At 31.9% G+C, this 22297-nt stretch overlaps 2 protein-coding genes across 2 annotated transcripts; one reads left to right on the top strand and one right to left on the bottom strand.

Moving 5' to 3' along the window:
- Positions 1-6254: 6254 nt before the first annotated feature.
- Positions 6255-9087, bottom strand: LOC124834677 (transcription factor bHLH18-like). Its single transcript, XM_047309429.2, has 4 exons — positions 8955-9087; positions 8439-8873; positions 7555-7935; positions 6255-6547 (listed from the first exon to the last, which is right to left on the bottom strand). The coding sequence occupies exons 1-4, from the start codon at positions 9000-9002 to the stop codon at positions 6467-6469; spliced, it is 945 nt and encodes a 314-aa protein (XP_047165385.2). The 5' UTR covers positions 9003-9087; the 3' UTR covers positions 6255-6466.
- Positions 9088-19562: 10475 nt separating this feature from the next.
- LOC124834678 (transcription factor bHLH18-like) lies at positions 19563-22124 on the top strand. The gene is made up of 4 exons (XM_088095430.1): positions 19563-19690; positions 19772-20206; positions 20702-21082; positions 21832-22124. The coding sequence occupies exons 1-4, from the start codon at positions 19643-19645 to the stop codon at positions 21916-21918; spliced, it is 951 nt and encodes a 316-aa protein (XP_087951556.1). The 5' UTR covers positions 19563-19642; the 3' UTR covers positions 21919-22124.
- Positions 22125-22297: the final 173 nt, after the last annotated feature.

Here is a 22297-nt window from a genome sequence, read left to right as displayed (position 1 = left end):
CTGTGTAGCTACAGGCGTTCGTGCACCCGGGTGATGTAGTAACTGGGATGCCCTCAACAGCTGCCACCCGAGGTTAGCCCTATCTGTCCAAAGTACCCCTAAGGACTAGGACCTCATGTCGTTCCCACACATAACCTACCCTCCTCTACGTGAAGACGAGTACTCACGGAACATCAGGATGAACAACCAGCTTAGCATACCCACAGTCATACTTTACCAATTCCAATATTCATACATGAGTCGTTCCTCCCCGGAACGCTCGTCCATAAACCACAACATTTCCATATCACATTTTCTTCATCTTTCACTAATACATATCTCATTTAACCAACTCGTACAAAGATTCATGAGGATTACAAATAACGAACGTTCAACCCGAACTTAAAACTGGGCCGAACACATAGAGCGAGACCGAGAGATCTTCAAATTTGAGAGTAGATTAAGACCAAGGATTGACATCGGGTTTTAAGAAAGATAGCGAGCACAATAATATATATTCCAAGAAACGAATGGAACGAACGCCGATTTCAATGCTGAGCCAATTAGATTAACCGACTCTTGAGAACTCTATCTGAACATCAAAAGACTAGACCAAGAACGAGGACTCTAGAGTGAAACCAATGAATAAGAATATTTCAAGGCACGCAAAATAATACTTAGAATTGTCTCATATGAAGAAACCGAACGCTTATGAATACTTAGTTTAGTTGAGTTTAGTATCAAGAATCCAAGTGATAGTCAAAGACTGGACACTATAGTGAGCGATCCCTAGAGGGCTTGAACGAACGCTCATATAAGGAAATTTAGCTTAAGGAGATAGGACAAGTGCCAGGTGTGAGACCAAACACTCGCTTAGGACGAACACTTAGTATAAGACCAGGTGCTACTAACGGATATAAAAGAAACTGGATAATTATGCCAAGATACTATTGAAGTAATATTTAAGAATAACTAAAAATATTTCAAAGCAGGATATCAAGACAGAACTATGCTTGGCCGAACGTTCAAGCACAGAAGTTCGAAGTGTAGATGCTCGTCCTCAACTAGGATTCTTCCCAAATGAAAGAATCCACTACAAATCCAAATTCACTAGAAAACCGAACGGTCAAGGACCGTTCAGTAACGTACGTACACTTTCTTAGGGGAATTTCTTACCAGAATCAATATTATTCAAATTCAGTTCTTAACATATAGTTTCACACCTTTATACATTCATACCATAATCAATTTTTCATATCTCATGCCATCAAATCATAGAATTTTCATACATTTCATGCATCATAACATGCACAATCATTTTTCATATCAAATCAAGTCAACGAACGTTCATGCAACACATAGTCATATAAATTAAATTAATAAGCTTCCCTTACCTCTTAAGATAGCCGAACGTTCACAGATACAGACTAGGGTTCTCCTTCTAACAGAGGCCTTAACGTTCTACAACACTTTAACCAACATAAAACCAGAAAGATACTCAGAATGATAGGATCAACTCATGCAACCAGGAATCTGGGTTTGCATGTTACAGAAAACACACAAATGGAGGAAGGATGAACTTACCAGTTCAGAATCCTAAACTGATCGGTTCAAACGATCGTTCTACGCCGGAAGAGTAGAACTGGTGTCTGAAGGTTGATCGGAGAAGAGAAGAGGTGAGAATTTGTAGAGAGAAGGGAAAACGTTTTAGAGAGAAGGAAGAGAAAAATGAGAATTTCAGAGTTTAGGAAGAAGGGTGCATGCAGAAGAGAGTGGGACGGAAGTTTCAAAAAATCATTTTTCTTCCCACGTCAAAACGAGCGTCCACTCTTTTACTGACACTTGCATCCCACTATCTGATTTTTGATCCTCGTTGCTTGACACCTGGTGTCCGTTCAGAGGGGTTTTGAGTGCGTTTTAATGGTTCTGACAGGAGGGTTTTGGATGCGTTTTAATGAGGCTTGACATAACTAATCACATAGTTTGTAATTGGTAATTAGACTTAATTAAGTTTTAAATTTTAAATAAATTTTAATATTTTTTATTGACTTCTTATTAAATTGTTTGTGTATTAAGTACTCAATTTTTATATTTTTAAATTAAATATATGTCATTTAACTTTTTTGGTTAATCGGGTGGTGTGAGTATTATTCTCTCCCATCATTTTACTTTTTTATTATCTTCACGCGCTACGTAAAATTAGGTTTTATATTAATCGTAAATAGTATAAAATTGAAATTTAAAATATGAACTATATTTTGATGGATAGTAATGAGACCAATTTATAAACTTTATCTTACAAACCAGTTATGTGGAATTGAGTTAGGCTTAAAATTCATATTATCAGAATCAGGTTAGAATCTATTATAGTGATAATTTTTTGTTTGTTGGACATGTTGGTTTATCCATTATCGGACCGCTATTGGATCTCCCATTAATGTAGTCTCATACTCTAGATGTATATACCTCGGCGTGAGAGGATGTATTAAAGATAAAAGTTAATTTAAAGTATATAAATAAGTGTAAATCTTATCTTACAAGCTGGTTTTGTGAGATTAAGGTAGGCTTAAAATTTATTTCTTAACATATTTAAATTCAAATTAGTATTAATTTAATTATTTTTTATGTGATTTTGTTTAAGTGATGTATTATAATTTTTATTTGTATATATAAAAAAATATCATTAGAATTTTAAAACAGAAAGTAAAGAAACGATCCTTATAAGACAGAATAAATCTTACAAAATTTTATCTGTGTAATTTACAATATTTTATATCATTATTTTAGTTTTATCCAATTTTCATTTAATATTCTAATTTAAAATTTATACAATTATTTTTGTTTTGAAATATTTTACTTCGAAAATAGAAATGAAAGGAATAAAACTCGTATTGGCAGAGAAAAAATCAATGACGATCATAGTAATCTTTTCGATGGGATCATTTAACTGTGATTAACATGAATGAAACCCTAGATTTGTAAAAATAAAATATAAAGTGGATCGAAAGAAACCTCGTTCACAAAATACCTAGCTCTTCTCTAACTCATGCTTTCTTCAATCTTATTTCCAAAACCACCATATCCAAACAAACTACAAAAGTGTATGTCACTCTCTACTTTTACATGACACACCACCACCATTTGTTTTTTCTCATAACATAACACTCACAATATCATTATTTGCCACTTTTCTTTTACCCATTTCCCTTTTTTTGCATCTTTCAAGTCATATTAATCAAATCAGGTGGAAATAAGCTACCTTCTCTTTTCTCTTTCTTCAAGCTTTTCGACCATCTTTGGATTTTTTCCATGTGTTCTTTTCAACCATATGTTTTGTTGTTCATCCCATTATAATCCATGTGCTGCATATTTTATTATAACAATCAAAGCGAATAAAACAAAAATATTCTATTCATCTATGAAGAAATTAGTAGATGATTTTCTTTCTTTTACATGGAAATATATAAACTTTGAATAGGAATTAATTTACACTTTGTTTTGTTAGAAGTGTGAAACACTACTATTTTTTAGATTATTATTCGTTTTAAAAAATAATTAATCCGCTTTTAGTAGAATGTAATATTTTCTTTTCTAGTCATATCTTCTTTTAAAAATATTATCTTATATTATTTATTTATTTATTTTATTTTAGATGTAACACCCTAAAAAATAGTGTTTCTGATCATTTGTTTAAAATGGTGAGACTTTATTATTTTGATATTAAAAAATTAAAATATAAATAAAGTTTTTATAAACAACTTTCATTATTTAAAAACACATACTCTCTCTAAAACTCTTTCCTTTATATTTCTTTTCCCTTTTTCTAGGTTTTCTTATTTTTGGTTCATTTGTTTGAAGATTGAAGACCACTAGAGTGATCCTTGAGGCAAGCTCTCAACTTTTATTCGCTCAATTTCTTCAATATAGTAAGTTGATTTTTTGTCCTATTGATATTATTTCTGGGTACTTACCCTTGTCTATTGTGGTTGTAGTTCCACCTACGATGATTGTATTTGTACGGGAGTAGATAGTGTTGCAGATGAGACTGAATAGTAGCACGACAAGAGATAGGAAATAAATATTTGTCGGGATTTTGTCTTTAAAGTTTTCTTTTCGTACATTTGACTTGGAGCTTTTGTAAAGGATATATTATGGTATATTTTGGTGTTGTATGGACATTATTTAAATTGTGATTTTTGCTTCCGCGTAAAAGATTTTGAGTAAATAACGAGAACTATTTTACATATTTTGCGCCGAGTAAGATTGACTATTTCTTTACACGTGGCAGGTGTTACATTGAATGTTCAATCAATCATAAGCACATCTTTAGACTTAACAAATATTTATATGGATTGAAACCAGCCCTTAGAGCTTGGTATGAAAGGTTAAGTCTATTCTTCATTAAAAATGAATATACAAGAGGATAGGTAGACACCACATTGTTAACTATGATTTCATAATAATCCAAATATATGTTGATGATATAATCTTTAGTGCTACTAATGAAGATCTTTGTCAAGATTGCTTTAAGATGATGCATGATGAATTTGAGATGAGCATGATGGATGAACTAAAATTCTTTCTTGGACTACAAATTAAGCAAGAGACATATGCAATATACATGAAAGAGCTACTAAAGAAATTCAAAATGGATAAAATAAAGGAGATGAAGACCCCAATGCATCCAACAACTGGCCTAGGGCTAAATGAAAGCTTTAACACTATTTATTGACAAACGATAGGATCACTTTTATATCTTAACGTCTAGACCTGATATAATGTTCACTGTCTGTCTATGTGCTAGATTTCAGTTAGATCCAAGAGAAACTCATCTTAGTGTTGTTAAATGAATATTTTGTTATCTAATTATAATAACTTATCTTGGTTTGTGCTATAAAGGAAGTGAAAGTTTCAGGCTGGAAGGCTATTGTGATATTCATTAAGTTGATTATGCTGAAGGCAAAGTTGAACAAAAAAGTATAAGTGGAGGCTGCCACTTCATTGGAGGAAACCTTGTCTCATGGTTGAGAAAAAAGCAAAGAAAAATTAAGCTATCAATTGTTGAAGCAGAATACATATTTGTTGCCCATTACTTCTCATAATTACTTTGAATCAAAAATAAATTAGAAGATTATATTTACTTTGAGAGTAAGATCCTTATAATTACTTTGAATCAAAAATAAATTAGAAGATTATATTTACTTTGAGAGTAAGATCCTTATATACTGTGATAATAATGCCGCTATTAATTTGTCTAGTATTCCTACATTGTAGTCATGTGACAAACATATTAAAGTCAAACATCACTTCATACATGATCATGTAAATAAGGGTACTGTGGATTTATGATATGTAACACAGAAGATTAGGTTGTTGATATCTTCACCAAGCCATTGGTGGAAGATAAACTTCATATTCTAATTAATCACCCTTCTTGGCATGAAAAACGTCCAATGAATTAGACGCAACGTGTTATTGACCAAAGTACTAAGAAGAGGATACCATTTCTCCAAATCACAAAATTTCATTTGTAATTATTTCTATTTGGCATAATTCTATGGATCTCGTAGGAAGATTCTATGGTGGCGTTTCATTAATGTATGTATTGATATATGGATTCAGTATTGAAGAGTTATTTCGTCGCTCTAATAACAATTGTTAACTAATGATCACCTTAATAGTTGTGAGCATAATGTAGTGACAAATCAGTTCAAAATGACAGTGTTGTTATTGTATAAATATAAGGTGGTCTCGTTTGATATAAGCTTCTTCTTTTTAAGAAACTTTATTATACTTTGGATAAACGTAATATTATCTCTTAATTGTAAAGAATCGATATATATTGATATTATAGTTACTTTATATAACGGTATTAGTAATATATAAATCTTTGATTATTTATTCTTAAATTTATTATTATGCAATGCTCTATATTATTAAATGAGATATTATAGCAAAATTTAAATAGATAAATATTATTAAAAAGATAACAACATAATTGGTTATGTCTTAATATGTAATGGAATTGTGTTGAAAACATATAGTAAATCTTTGTTTTTGTTTTATTAAAAAGGTTTTTATTTTTCTTGAAATTAGTATTTTTTTTTCCAATGATTATGTGTTTCAATTTTAAACTTTCTCTTCTTTTTTTTCTTTCTTTCTGTGTCTGTGTATCCAAACACACTGACAGGGTGAATTTATTGAAGCATTTAAAATTGCAATGTAGGGTGGAGAAAGCATGCATATTCAAGATGAAAACTATACAAATATATTAATTGTAAAGTAAACAAAATCATCTTATTTTCCATAATTAAAAATAAATGTTCGTGAAGATTGCAAAAACCATAACTATCATGCACAGCAGCATTATTTCTTTCTTTAGGAGCTTCAATGATTGACAAAAATGGAAAAGATACATTCAACAGAAACGTGCTGAAGCAGCAGATAATGCATTAATTAATATTTCTTGTGTGGCTCTTTATTAATATTACAGGTTACAGCACTTGGACAAATCCTCAGTCAATGTTTTCACAAAGTTGTCAACTGTCGTGGTGAATTTAGGGTTCATCTGCAAGATAAGGCAATCATACATATATACGTATCATGGTCCATGCACAACAATATATTATTATTTTAATGTTCCATGTGATAAGCATGTAAGGCTCACAAGGATTCTAACTCTGTAAATATTCTTGTTCTTACAATCAAGATACTATTTTATTCTGTATCGTAAATGTAAGTATTGGAAAGAAGACACATTGTAATTATTCTTAGAAAATTAATATCTTATAAAATAATTAATATAATGATCTAATTGCACTTTTCATTTATATTATAAACAAATATAAATTGTAATTATGTCTTACATTTTCTAGTCGTATTTTGTATTAATGATCTTCCAGTTTTGCAACATCAAAATTGTATTTTGTGTAAATATTTGGAGGATTATGATTATGAAATTAGTGATGAAAGACATTCAAAAGATAAGAAACGAGAACTTTGATACATGCTTGATGAATTTTGAAAACTGATGAGAATGAGAATGATATAACATGTTAGGAGTATCAAGGGGGAGGTTTTTGACAGGGAAGTCAATGAGTAATGAGATACCACTGGGGAGGTTTTTGACCGGGAAGTCAATGAGTAATGAGATGTGAGTCCAACCTTATAAGTAGTTGACACCACTCTTCACCCAAAACCTTAAGGCAATGAGTTAATGTGTCTTCCCACTTATAAACCACTCTACTTTCTCATTTCTCTCCAATGTGGGACTTAAACTCACACTTGGATTCCCAACATAACAATCTCAAAAAATAGCAATCCCAAAAAGAATCACATGCATGTAAAGAAGATAAAACAAAAGAACTACTGATCATCGATTTTCACACCAGACAACTGAAATTGTTTGTCTTATTATCTCTGGAACGAGTGATGTTTTTTCTAAGTGAGAGAATAATTAAAAGTAATACTTGATTAAATTATTAGATTTTGACATATATACTTTCTTTAATGTTTAAACAAGGAAAGTGGTATGTTCATAAGATGTGTCATTATAAGAAGAGTGTAGATATATACCTCAGCAATGCTGGTAATGGTGATAGCAGAATTCCCAAAAGGCAAAACATTGCTGCTAACAACAGAGAGATTATGAGCTTCAAGCTTGGCCATTACGTTCTGCACAATGTTCCTTTGCATCTCACACGTTACTCTGATAAGTACATCTTTTCCTGCAACTCTTGCTTCAACCTTCGAACATTTCTTGCTAGCTTTGTCACCATCATTACAAGCATGAGAGATCCACGAAAAGTCGTATCCAACCATGTTGCTTTTGCTCACTTTCAAGCACCCTTCTGATTCTATCTTCCTTTTCTTATTCTCTTTCTCCAAATCTTTCACACGCTGTTCAAGACACTTCACGTATTCTATGGCCTTGTTCAGAACAGAAACCTTGTCCACCTACACACATCTTTACAGATTAGAACTTTCTTACATCCATTTTTCGACTTCATGCAAAGCAAAATCATCTTTGCACCCATTGAACAATCTACATCTGTTCAGTAATAGATGTAAAAATACACAAAACCGATGAAAAAAAAGCTGATTTGTAGTATTTGATGGCTTAAACATCAAATTATTAGAGTTGGCTTTGAGTGAAGCTGATCAAGAAAATAGTCTTCCTAATCAAATACGAGTAATAAAATACATCTTATATACAGTATTAGAAAAAGTTAATTAAATGTATTACAAGTAGGATTAGGTATATAAATAACCCTAGAAAAAAAAGAGTTAAAAAAATAAAACATAACAAAGTCAATTATAAATACATAGTTGTTATAATCAAATTTAGTATAATTCTAGAAAATCTATCCTGATAAAATTCTAATGCCAAATTCGATCTTCAGATGCTAATAAAATAGTACAAGAAATAGTGTGTAAGGAAAAACCATATGTGATCTGACCTTTTTCAAGCCAGGAATAAGAGCAGAAAGGGCAATGAACATTTTGGTGAGATTCTCTCTCCTTTTCCTCTCGGCCATTATGTGATCAAGTGTCTGAGAAGAGTTTCTTTCCCTCTTGAGGGGTTTTCTGGTTTTTTCTTGAGTCTGATTTGAGTGTTCACCAAGATGTTGGCATGTTTTCTTATCAAAAATTGGCACTGAAGTGAAATTCTCAAACGACAGAACACAAGACTTTGGTCGTGGAGAAGCATGTTGTTGTGTGACACTTGTCATGTCAAAGCCAGTGTTCTCTTCCAAAGATGGAAAATTGCTTAGAAGGGTAGTGCTGCTTTCTTTCAATGAGTGTTCTGCAGGCACCACTGAACTGTCCCCCTTAAATTCTTCTCCAGCAGAGTTCAGGTCAAAATCACGTAAAGTATGCCAATCATTTTCCTCCTGTAAACACAACAAAAGAGAACAATTTTTAGGAACAAGGTTGTGTATAAAGTTAGATACCATATTTCATATGTTACTTACCAAAATCGAAACCCATTTTTGCCATGAGTCATCATCCATTTGGTCCATCGAACTACAAAATGGCTGTAGTGCAGTTTATATATGCTTATGCTCTTGAGGGGAGATGCCGAAACTGAGCGACGTGGGACTCCTTCCCGTGCCATTATTGGTTATTGATTGATAGTGTGTGATTAGAGTATTGGTAATTTGAGAAAGACTATATATGTGGCTAAGGCTAAAGCCACGACCCTCTCACTTTTCTTCAACACGTGTTTTACAATTTGATTTTGTAATTTTGCTGTAAATCAACATAATAGCAGTAATAGAAAAAGATTCCAAAGTTTAAATGATCAGAGCAATTTGTATTAAAAAAGGTAAATTATATTTGTTATTTGCTTTTCTCTATTTCAGGCAATCAAATTGTCAAAAGGACAAATTGTTCATCCACTTTTACATCTCACTGTGTAATGAAAGAAAAAGCTTGTAAAAAAATAATAACATTGAATTTTAAAATTCTAAGCCACTTTTATAACATAAATCTAGACTCTAGGTAATTCATGTATTATAATAAACAAAAGTTCATAAGTGTATTCTTAAGTCATTTTAAAAATATATTGTTATAAAAATACATTTTTAAAATTTAATACAAGTCATAATTTTTTTTTAAAAAAAAGTGAACATAAAAAAACATATGGAACATAAAAGTGGACAAGAGCCTTTGATTGAATTTAAGAACAATCTAACCTTTATAGTGTGTAAAAATGAAAACTTCTTAACATCTCATAAACAAAAGTCAATAAAGAGGGGTAATAATGGTGATAGATAAATATATATATAAATAATTGTTCACACCTATTATACTTTTCTAAATTTAATATTAAGAAATAACAATTGCTATTGTGTAAAATTATTTATCAAAGAAAAGTTCATAATTTTTTTAAGACAATGTTAACCAAATACAAGACACTAATTAAGGAATTATAAAATTATAAAAAAAAATATTATACCCGATTTTAATTACCTTGGTATTATAGTACCTGCATTATGTACGGTGATAAGTATCAATTTTAAGTAAAACTGAATATTAGTTTTGATATTTATATCATTTTCTAAAATTAGAAATAGAAATGTTACGTTTTGATATTATTTATAGATAAATAAGAATAAATTAAAAAAATAGGTTGTGTTGGACCAGAGACACCACATCACACACAAACAAAGTACTGCTTTCTCTCACAATCTCCCAAACACAACATATACAAGAGGACAGGTATGTAGAAAGGAATGGAGGAAAAACATGAGACAAAAACTAATTTTCTCATACAGAACATTCAGAACATACAAAACGTACAGAACTGTAAAAATAAAAATAACTGCAATAAAAGAAACTGTCTAATCATAGAATAGAAACATTTTAATTTCATAAGCTCTATCCAATTTTCAAATCTCAAATAATTTAGAGGCTTGGTAAAAGCATCAATAATACGTACGATCTTCTCCTATGTATAAGTTCTATTCTTCCTTGACTTACTTGGTCATTCCAAATATATTTTTTTTTCATTGTTTTTGTTTCTGCCATGGAAAACGAGATTTTTGGAGAGACTAAATGGTAGATTTGTTATCCACCAAAACTTTCAGTGGCTTCTCATATTCTAATTTAGCTCTTGAAAGTTTCCAATCATAAGCATTGAAAAGCAGCCTTTGTCTCCAATCACATAAGCATTGAAAAGTAGCTTTTGTTGGTGGAATATATTATATTCACTATAATAATTAATTAAATTATCAACGGATAATTACATATAAATTTATATATGTGGGTAATATATATTTATTGATAGATTTATTGACAAGTTATGGTTGTTCAACTATCAACTAATAAATTTATTAGTAATGCATGTATGTGTAAATATTTATCATAAATCACCGATAAATACCTAAGTGAAATTGATTAAGGATTTGGAAAATCAGTTTTTTCTTTTTTTCGTATATTTGTCTTTTCTATTCTCTTATGGAAACCTCGTTCTCCAAAGTGTTCTTTCATTCTCCAAATTGGCATTCGCTCATTCGTAGTGCTAGAGCCTTTGTTCCTTCATTTGCAAATGTTGTCTCCCTCATTCACTTAGACCCATTCTCAAATATTCCATCGCACAGCTACGTTCGCGCATCGCTCCCTTATTTGCAAAGGCAGAGGGTCACTCCCTCATTTGTAGAGGCAGAGGGTCACTCTCTCATTCGTAGAGGCAGAGGGTTGTTCCTTTATTCGCATAGAGCCTCCCTTGCACAGCTACCTTCGGTTACTCGTCCTGTGAGAAACCTCAATTCTTTTCACCAGTTGTCGTGGTTCCCCGTTAATGTATCTGCATTCGGTAAGTCTCTCGTTCTACCATTTCGCAAATGGTCTATGTCTTGGCCTTATTTTTGTCGATTGCATTTTTGCAGGCCATTGTTGTGGTGTATCGAAGCTTCAAGCAGGCACCATTGAGAGAGCAGGTTTGCCCATTGTTCCCTTTCTCTATCGTGTAATATATTTGTTTTGATTGAGCAATTGTTTTGACCAAACCAGTAGCATGTTATTGTTCCAATACTGATTATGTTAGTTTCTCTTGGAAACCAATTTATGTGTAGACTTTATGCATTAATAGCCTATTAGTGCTAAAAAATTGTTGATAAAATGTGTAATATGGCTTATGAGGAACCCTTTGAAATTGATTCATATGTGTGTTGTTTACCTGCTTTGACTGAGAGCTTGAGATATGAATTTCATTCGCAGAACTGCTTATTCTTAAAACTATATGGATAGGGGATATACAACCAAGGTTGTACAAACTCCATAGTCTAATAAATTGACAACTATTTTCTATGCATTATGTTTTGGATCTAGGAAATGTTTTGGTGCAAAATTAGTGCATGTTGTGGTGTGTAGTGTGTTAGGTTTTGGGAGGGTGCTATTGTTGTTAATTGCACTATTGTTTGTTGTCTTGTAGGGGTAAATTAAATTTTCATTATAATCAAATTTTTGGTTTGTTATTTGGTGATTTCCAACTAATGGAAAGTGTTTTTGGGCTAAAGTGTAGTTGTCTTGAATTTTATTATAGTTGGAGTATTTTCAGTACGCTTGTTAATGAGAATAATTATGTTTATGTGTGTTAACCTTAATGCCTAAGTTTAGAGCATGAAGAGGCATTTTTAACTATTGGAATGAGTGGTATTGTGGTGAATTTTGGATGTAGGGCAATAACTACACTTACCTTGTGCAACAGAGGTGAGCTAAGTATGTCTTATTACTAGTTGGTGGGTAGTTGCAGTCATGTAATGGGAAGGGTTTTAGTGCAGAATCTCTGGGTTCATTTAGGACCTGGTCTAGTGTTACTTAAAGGAAGAACTATGAGTGGGAAAAAGTTAGGTGCATTGTTTTTTAGGGTGAATTGTGAATTAGGTGGGGGTTTAAGGTTATATCACAATAGCTAGTAAGGGGAGCTCTGTAGCAAAACAAAATTAGTTCAATTTAAGGTAAAGATATATAGGGGTTGGTCTACAACATTATAGTACTCATTTTAGAAACTATTAGTGGTCTAGTTAGCAAGGTTTCAGTGGTTGTTTTGTGTTATTAGTTGTCCAAGTTAGCTTCAATATGTGGTCATGTTCAAAGTTCATTTTTGCAGAACTAAGTATCCTAGTTTAGCTTCCAACAATAGTCCAAAATGTTCCTAACTATTAGTAATCTAGAAGCAGTTTTTACGACATGAAAAATGTTCAGTTTCATCGTGGATGGTTTGGATTCAGTGAGTTTATTCTAGGGGTTGTTTCTATAGCACTAGAATTGTCTAGTTTAACATAAAAAGAGTCCATTATGGTGAGTGAACAAGGAGTCTCTCTACAGCATTAAAACTAACCCAGACAGCAAGTGAATGCACTACTACAGAATTGTCTATAAATAACACTAAATAGATAACACTTTTCTAAATAAATGTTATCTATGCATGTACAAAATAATAGATAGCGCTTATTTAAATAAGCGTTATCTATAGTTATGACAATAGATAACACTTTTCCAAAAAAGCACTATCTATAAGTATTTAATATTATTTTTAATTCAAAATTGTATTAACATTATCAATTGAAACAAAATAGATAACACTTTTTTTTAAAAGCGTTATCTATTCTATCTATTAAAACACAATAGATAGTGCTTTTTAAGATAAGCACTCTCTATGGGTCTTAGAAAAGTCTTTTTATAACAGTTTTTGCTTCTCGTTCTCCTTTGCTAGTCGACTTTGTCTTTGTCTTTGTTCCTTCGAATTCGTTTTCTTCACCAGTGCATGTGGCATTGTATCAAGTTGTAGCGTTTCGTTCGTTTATTGGGTTTGGGTATCATGTTCCTTTGTTTCCTCCTTCTTTCTCTGTTTTTCCTTTGCCCTTTTTCATGAAAATGTGTTTTTCATCGGGTAAGGTGTTGATCGTGCCATTGCCTGAAACATTTGTTTTAGAGCTCCTATCGTGTACTATGTGTAGGATCCCCATTCGTGCACTGGTTTAGGATCTCATTCTCACTCGCGTCGTTGTTGGAGCAAACCTTGAAGGAGAATGACACTTCTCTGGTGAGTCTTCTTCCTTTGCATTCCACCAACAACTTAGTCTCTGATATATGAATACTTTGGATGTTGGCCCTGGTGTATTTTTGAACATTAGGTTGTTGAGATATGACCATAAACTAGTATTAGGTTGTTGAGGTACCGAATCTTTTCCTATTTGCCTGATTTTAAATTCGTTGTTGTGAACCCTAGGGTTTGTCGATTGTTTTCTAGCGAAGCCCCGAAGAAAAAGAGTGAATCTTACTTGGCATGAAGTGTGCTTAGCTTGTGATTGAAGATTCTTCAATGAGTTTAAAGAATTGAAATCAGTTCTTAATTTGTTTGGCAGATTATGAAAAGTTTTATTCCAAAGTAAAAAAGGAAGTTCCAAAAGGAAAATGGAAAAAATTACGATTTTAAAGGTAAATATAGAATTTTGTGTTCATCATGAATTAGGAAGATAATTGTGATAACTGGTGTAATGAGTAAAGTGGAGGGTGTATTTCTTGTAATTTTTATGTTGAACTATTTTTGTGCATAAGAGTTAAGTAGGTTTTTTGTGTTTCGGGTTGCAAATACTTAAGGGAGGTCATAGAATGCAGATAGTCAAGGCAAGATAAGTTAGGGTTCAAACTCGTTTTTATTCAATCTTTATGCTATAGTTGGTGATTCTCAATCTTTGTTATTTATATTTTGCCAATACATTGAAAATTTTGATACCCTCTACTTTATGGCGAGCAAAGGTGACAAGGAAATACAAGCTCTCTATGTGTTTGCTGCAAGTACTTCTTTCGTATTTAAGATTTTTGGACAAAGAGCAAATGATTAAGAATGAGACAAAAGCTAAGATACAGGGTATTTTTTCATTACAAGTGTTGATTTTGGTTACTATTGTGTGAGTTAATGTTTCTCACCAAACAAATGAATTTGATGTAGTAGAGACAAGATTTCTTCTTGCATGTTTGTTCCTACACAATACGATACTCACAATTTTTTTATGTCATGAAGTTGTTGGAACAAAACTTAAATTTTAGGGATTCATTAAAATTTTATTTTATTAGTTTTGGGTTTAGTAATATTTGGTTTGATTTTGATAAAGATAAAATAGATATAGGTAGTTTTGATTTTCCTTTTATTTAGAAGAGTATTATTTTATTTTATTGATATAAGATAGAGATATATTAAGTATATTTTATTTTAAGTTAGTTGATACTCTATTGTCAGTTTTTATTATTTGTAGTTGACCCAAGGTTCTATTTGCACCTATTTAAAGGTTGCCAAGGTTTTAACCCCAGTGAATTGAAGAGTATTATTATTTGTGTGGGTCAAATTTTTCCCAACAGAAGCCACACATCTCTTTGCAATGAATTCGGACTTGCAAACGAGAAAGAATTATCTGTTTTATAATAATTGATAAGCTTTAAGTTTGCCTTTCATCTTATGCTCTAGTCAGAGTTTAGTACAATTTCCATATATTTGCATTATATAATTTGCTATTAATGGTGAGATTAAAGTATTTTGTTCCCTTTAAATAACTTGATTGTTCTAGGTAAATGTGTTGACTCACATTGCTGAACTCAAATTGTAACCCGGGCATCTTAGTGCCATTGACATGTTGAAACTAAAGCACTTTGAGAAAGATCGCGATGGAGAAACTAATGTTGAGGAAGTAAAAACGAGTCCAGAAAGTGATTTGTAGTTTGTAGGGGATGGTTCAAAAGGTGCTTTGTGGGATATTTTTCAAAGGTAGGATGTACCTAAATTGTAGAAAAATGTTTTTTAACAACTTTTTTTGACAACTTTTTTACAACAGGCTATGTGGTAGTTTGTGATTGGTCCGTTTCAAATATACGGACCAATAAAATAGTGACACATAGTCTATTATCAAAAAGTTATAAAAAAAATTGTTAACTTGATCCTAAATTATAACCATATACATGTCCTTTAGAGTGGGTAAATCAATACTGGGTATTATTTTTCAGCCTGAGTCATTTGTGAAGCTTCGTTCATAACAAATAGATTTAGTGTTGATATTTATAATAATTGGAGGATTTCACCCTTGAAACGTTGGATTCTCACATTCCCTCATTTTCTTGTAATAAAATTTTCATTAAATACACGTCATTATGGATTGGGTGAATGATGGTTGTGTAATTATTTTAAAGTATCTGGTGGACAATATCTTTTGTATATGGATAATCAGCTGTGGACAATACCTTTATAAGAATTTGTGTTAATAAGATTTTCAATTTCAGCAAATAAAAAATGTGATTAGTATCAACTAACTGGGGCAGTGAGAAGCATACACGTAGTATATAAATTTGGGGTAATGATAGAACTGAATATCATGAATCTTTTGATTAAATACGAAGTATATAACATAGAAAGCTAGAAAATTTTTAAATTGTATAAAAAAACAAAATGAGTGTAAGAGAAATTTAAGTTGTACCCCATTCTGTTGTTTACTCACTGTTTAATTTTTAATGTTATATTATGATGCAAAATGAGTGTAAGAGAAATTAAAAGTGATGGTCTCCACTACCTATTTCAATAATAGATGAACTAACCAAACCATGGTTGCATGTGAAATTAATGCTTGACACATCTTTTTTTTTCGAGAAAACTAGTTTTCTTATTTTTCTCCTCGTTTTCACTTTCTCTTATTTTATTTGCATAATTTGGATGAGATAGTTTTAAGTGCATATTATCCTTTAGACTACTCAGAAAATGGTGTAGACTTTACATACTAATGGTGTAGATTCTTCATCTCTCCTTACATCTTTGATGCATTATCTCTTCTCTTCCTAGACAGGCAGACTTATCAATTGTTGTTGCCAAGAAATTTTCTGACAGTGCATATATGACATAAAAATATATATTTGGAACCATTAAGTGTTGTCTAAGTATCGGCTGAAGCATAGTGACATTTTTTCCTTATTTGAATATTGTTGTTATGTTCTAATGTTTTTTTACTTTTGGCGACAATTGACTGTGGATATTACGTGTGTCGATATGTGAAGGAAACATATTGTGAATGAGAGACAATTTCAATTTATATAAGTTATTTTCATTGTCATAATTAATTTGTAGTAAAAATTTAACTGATTAATTTTATATTATTTTTCTTTCTTGCAGTATTTTTCTAGTTACAGATGTCAATAATATCGTGACACTCAAATCATTGAAGTTAAGGAAGATCAATGTTTATATGTAATTAGTGCATGCTTATAGGTTATGTGATCACTACAGTGCTTTAACAAAAAATATAGCGTCTGAAAAGAAGCTTTGCTAAGCATGTCTAAAATATGTACTTGAGCTTAAACGGTATTACAAAACAACAGCTTAAAAGATCATATAATCTAAATGTAACATATCAAACGCTTTGCCTTTAAACAATGCTTTTATCAAAAGGTGTTGGCATGTTAAAAAATGTGTTAGAAACGCAATGTGCTTGATGATCATCAATGTTTAAAATATTTAATGTTGTACGAAAAAGATTCTCCTTGCTTGTATGCTTTGCTCTCATTTTCTGTGCAAGGAATGTAAACAATAAGCTTTATTCAGAAGCTCTACACGAAGGACAGAAAGACGTTGAGAAATAAGAAGACATTCTTAGAATGATTTCTCAAAGCATTAACACTAAAAGGCCGTACAAGCTACATATAATGACGTCGAAGAGGATATCCCCTACCAAGTTGATGAAATAGCACATGACGATGAAATTATTGAAGTTGAAAGTGTACTTGCATTGTAAGATATTGATGGTGATCTTGAAGAATTAGAAGGAGAAATACAACAAGAAGAAGATGAAGAAGAAGAATACGATGATGAAGAAAAGGAAGAGAAGGACGATGAGGAAGACAATGATGATGAGGATTATGATTATGACAATAACGATTCCAATAATGATGACAATAATGATGACAAGGACGAGGACAATAGTATAATTCGAAAATGACTTTTGTTTTGTCGAAACTCTAAATTGAAATACAAACATGTATTCCATAACAAGTAAAAAGTTATATGGATGAGCTTTAAATTCAATTTTATTTGCAATACATGTTTGCTTTACTTGATTTCAAAATATATGTGTTACTTAATCCTTTACCATGTTGTGCTTTATTTTATATATTTTCATTGCAGTATTGTCAGGAGAACAACCATGTTGTGCTGATAAAGGAAAGGCGAAGGCAAAGCCAAGGAGGCAACCTTACTACATTTTAGGGTTCCTTAATCACTATTAGCCCCAGATGCCCCAACTCTACCTAGCGTTGGGTCATCACATATGTAGCACGCTCTACTTTAGGGCCCACATCAGACCTTCCTATGGATCTCACACCATCTCCTTATCACACTCCTTTTATACCCACCTCATCGTCAATTCTATCTCTAGATATACACAACCCATTTGATGATCCTACTTTAGTTGCTGATGGAGTAGGCCCTTCTTCCCATGACCAATCATTGAACCTTATGGTTGAGGGTAATACCAAATCCTCTTTCTAACTAATTTCTATTACATGAATTGTTTACTTTTCCTTAATTATGATAACTTTTTTGTATTCATATTCAAATTTCTTCCTTTTAGAGTTGCTTCTCAAGTCATCATAAGGTCTATTAAGCAACAATTTTTCTTCCTTGACCATCATGGAGAGTAATACCTCCAGAAGAGAACTCTTCTAGCATCGATTTAAGGCAAAACATCATGTTACATAATCTCATTTTCTATTGAGTCTATCAAAAACATTTTAACATGATCCATTGTTACAGCTAAAAGTCTTTTGTGAAAACTTGAACATGAAGCTCAAATTAAGAAAAACTAATATTTTATGATGAAGAAAATTAATTAATTTCACTTAAAAAGAGACTTTCAATTGAACATACATCTTATCATAGCAACAAGCTTACGAAACAAGTAAAAAGGTTTCATATATTTTTTTATGTTCACTTTTTTTTAATTTATGACTTGTTCTATTAAATTTCAAAAATGTATTTTTATAACAATATATTTTTAAAATGAATTAAGAATACATATCTGAAATCTTGGTTATTATAATACATGAATTACCTAGAGTCTAGATTTATGCTATAAAAGTGGCTTAGAATTTTAAAATTCAATGTTATTATTTTTTTACAAGCTTTTTCTTTCATTACACAGTGAGATGTAAAAGTGGATGAATAATTTGTCCTTTGACAATTTGATTGCCTGAAATAGAGAAAAGCAAATAACAAATATAATTTACCTTTTGTTAAGGCTCATAACCAACTGAACGGTAAAGGTGTAGAGGAGTCTCTAAGTTATTGAGCTCGTAGCCGACCGATGATACCGCCTAGGCAAATGAACCGAGCGGACAAACAGTTAACCGTTCGGTAAAATGGGCTCGTAGCCGATCGAGCGGTAAAGGTGTAGAAGAGTCGGCCGACCGATGATACCTCTCATGCCAATGAACCGATCGGTAAAAACAGCCGTTAAGGTAATCAATAGTAATAACGATCGGGGAGTTAATGAAAATAATTGTCATTTATTGACAATTAATATTGTCATTCATTGGTGATTATAATGAGTCAGACCTAACGGTAAGCTCATTATAATTTATAAATATTCGTGAGGATAGGTAACTTGGACTGAACTTGAACTGAACTTTGAATTCTAACAACTAAATTTTGATTACAAGATTATTACGCAAAGTCACTGATTTGAGCGTCGGAGTGTCTTTTGTAGGCACCCTCTCCCGCAGCTTGGACAAGGAGAAGAGAGTAGACAGTACAACTGGACATCGGAACTGACAACTTTGAATGTTTTGGATTAAGGTTCTAAATCCTCCTGAAACAACTTTTTTAATACAAATTGCTCTGATCATTTAAACTTTGAAATCTTTTTCTGTTACTGCTATTATGTTGATTTACAGCATAATTACAAAATCAAATTGTAAAACACGTGTTGGAGAAAAGTGAGAGGGTCGTGGCTTTAGCCTCAGCCACATGTATAGTCTTTCTCAAATTACCAATACTCTAATCACACACTATCAATCAATAACCAATAATGGCACGGGAAGGAGTCCCACGTCGCTCAGTTTCGGCATCTCCCCTCAAGAGCATAAGCATATATAAACTGCACTACAGCCATTTTGTAGTTCGATGGACCAAATGGATGATGACTCATGGCAAAAATGGGTTTCGATTTTGGTAAGTAACATATGAAATATGGTATCTAACTTTATACACAACCTTGTTCCTAAAAATTGTTCTCTTTTGTTGTGTTTACAGGAGGAAAATGATTGGCATACTATAAGTGATTTTGACCTGCACTCTGCTGGAGAAGAATTTAAGAGGGACAGTTCAGTGGTGCCTGCAGAAGAGTCATTGAAAGAAAGCAGCACTACCCTTCTAAGCAATTTTCCATCTTTGGAAAAGAACACTGGCTTTGACATGACCAGTCTCACACAACAACATGATTCTCCACGACCAAAGTCTTGTGTTCTGTCGTTTGAGAATTTCACTTCAGTGCCAATTTTTGATAAGAAAACGTGCCAACATCTTGGTGAACACTCAAATCAGACCCAAGAAAAAACCAGAAAACCCCTCAAGAGGGAAAGAAACTCTTCTCAGACACTTGATCACATAATGGCTGAGAGAAAAAGGAGAGAGAATCTCACCAAAATGTTCATTGCCCTTTCTGCTCTTATTCCTGGCTTGAAAAAGGTTAGATCACATATGGTTTTTCCTTACACACTATTTCTTGTACTATTTTATTAACATCTGAAGATGGAATTTGGCATTAGAATTTTATCAGGATAGATTTTCTAGAATTATACTAAATTTTATTATAACAACTATGTATTTGTAATTGACTTTGTTATGTTTTATTTTTTTTTTTCTAGGGTTATTTATATACCTAATCCTACTTGTAATACATTTAATTAACTTTTTCTAATACTGTATATAAGATGTATTTTATTACTTATATTTGATTAGGAAGACTATTTTCTTGATCGGCTTCGCTCAAAGCCAACTCTAATAATTTGATGTTTAAGCCATCAAATACTACAAATCAGCTTTTTTTTTCATCGGTTTTGTGTATTTTTACATCTATTACTGAACAGATGTAGATTTTTCAATGGGTGCAAAGATGATTTTGCTTTGCATGAAGTCAAAAAATGGATGTAAGAAAGTTCTAATCTGTAAAGATGTGTGTAGGTGGACAAGGTTTCTGTTCTGAACAAGGCCATAGAATACGTGAAGTGTCTTGAGCAGCGTGTGAAAGATTTGGAGAAAGAGAATAAGAAAAGGAAGATAGAATCAAAAGGGTGCTTGAAAGTGAGCAAAAGCAACATGGTTGGATATGACTTTTCGTGGACCTCTCATGCTTGTAATGATGGTGACAAAGCTAGCAAGAAATGTTCGAAGGTTGAAGCAAGAGTTGCAGGAAAAGATGTACTTATCAGAGTAACGTGTGAGATGCAAAGGAACATTGTGCAGAACGTAATGGCCAAGCTTGAAGCTCATAATCTCTCTGTTGTTAGCAGCAATGTTTTGCCTTTTGGGAATTCTGCTATCACCATTACCAGCATTGCTCAGGTATATATATCTACACTCTTCTTATAATGACACATCTTATGAACATACCACTTTCCTTGTTTAAACATTAAATAAAGTATATATGTCAAAATCTAATAATTTAATCAAGTATTACTTTTAATTATTCTCTCACTTAGAAAAAACATCACTCGTTCCAGAGATAATAAGACAAACAATTTCAGTTGTCTGGTGTGAAAATCGATGATCAGTAGTTCTTTTGTTTTATCTTCTTTACATGCATGTGATTCTTTTTGGGATTGCTATTTTTTGAGATTGTTATATCATTCTCATTCTCATCAGTTTTCAAAATTCATCAAGCATGTATCAAAGTTCTCGTTTATTATCTTTTGAATGTCTTTCATCACTAATTTCATAATCATAATCCTCCAAATATTTACACAAAATACAATTTTGATGTTGCAAAACTGGAAGATCATTAATACAAAATACGACTAGAAAATGTAAGACATAATTACAATTTATATTTGTTTATAATATAAATGAAAAGTGCAATTAGATCATTATATTAATTATTTTATAGGATATTAATTTTCTAAGAATAATTGCAATTTCCAAGACTTACATGTACGATATAGAATAAAATAGTATGTCGTTTGTAAGAATAAGATCATAGTTACCCAGTTAGTATCTTTGTGAGCTTGCACGCTTATCACATGGAGCATTAAAATAATAATATATTGTTGTGCATGGACCATGATACGTATATGTATGATTGCCCTATCTTGCAGATGAACCCTAAATTCACCACGACAGTTGACAACTTTGTGAAAACGTTGACTGAGGATTTGTCCAAGTGCTGTGACCTGCATTATTAATAAGGAGCCACACAATAAATATTAATTAATGCATAATCTTCAGCTTCAACACGTTACTGCTGAACCTGTCTTTTCAAATTTTGTCAATCATAGAAGCTCCTAAAGAAAGAAATAGTGCTGCTGTGTATGATAGTTATGGTTTTGGCCATCTTCACGAATATTCATTTTTAATTATGGAAAATAAGATGATTTTGTTTACTTTACAATTAATATATTTCTATAGTTTTCATCTTGTATATGCATGCTTTCTCCACCCTACATTGCAAAATGCTTCAATAAATTCACCCTTTCAGTGTGTTTGGATACACAGACACAGAAAGAAAGAAAAAAGAATAGAAAGTTTGACACACATAATCATTGCAAAAAAAATACAAGTTTC

The sequence above is a fragment of the Vigna umbellata genome, chromosome 7 (genome assembly GCF_029865625.1).
Source record: "Vigna umbellata cultivar VRB3 chromosome 7, Vumbellata_1.0, whole genome shotgun sequence".
NCBI classification, from domain to species: Eukaryota; Viridiplantae; Streptophyta; class Magnoliopsida; order Fabales; family Fabaceae; genus Vigna; species Vigna umbellata.
The sequence above is the reverse complement of the archived record's forward strand: the minus strand, read 5'-3'. Positions and strand labels throughout refer to the sequence as shown.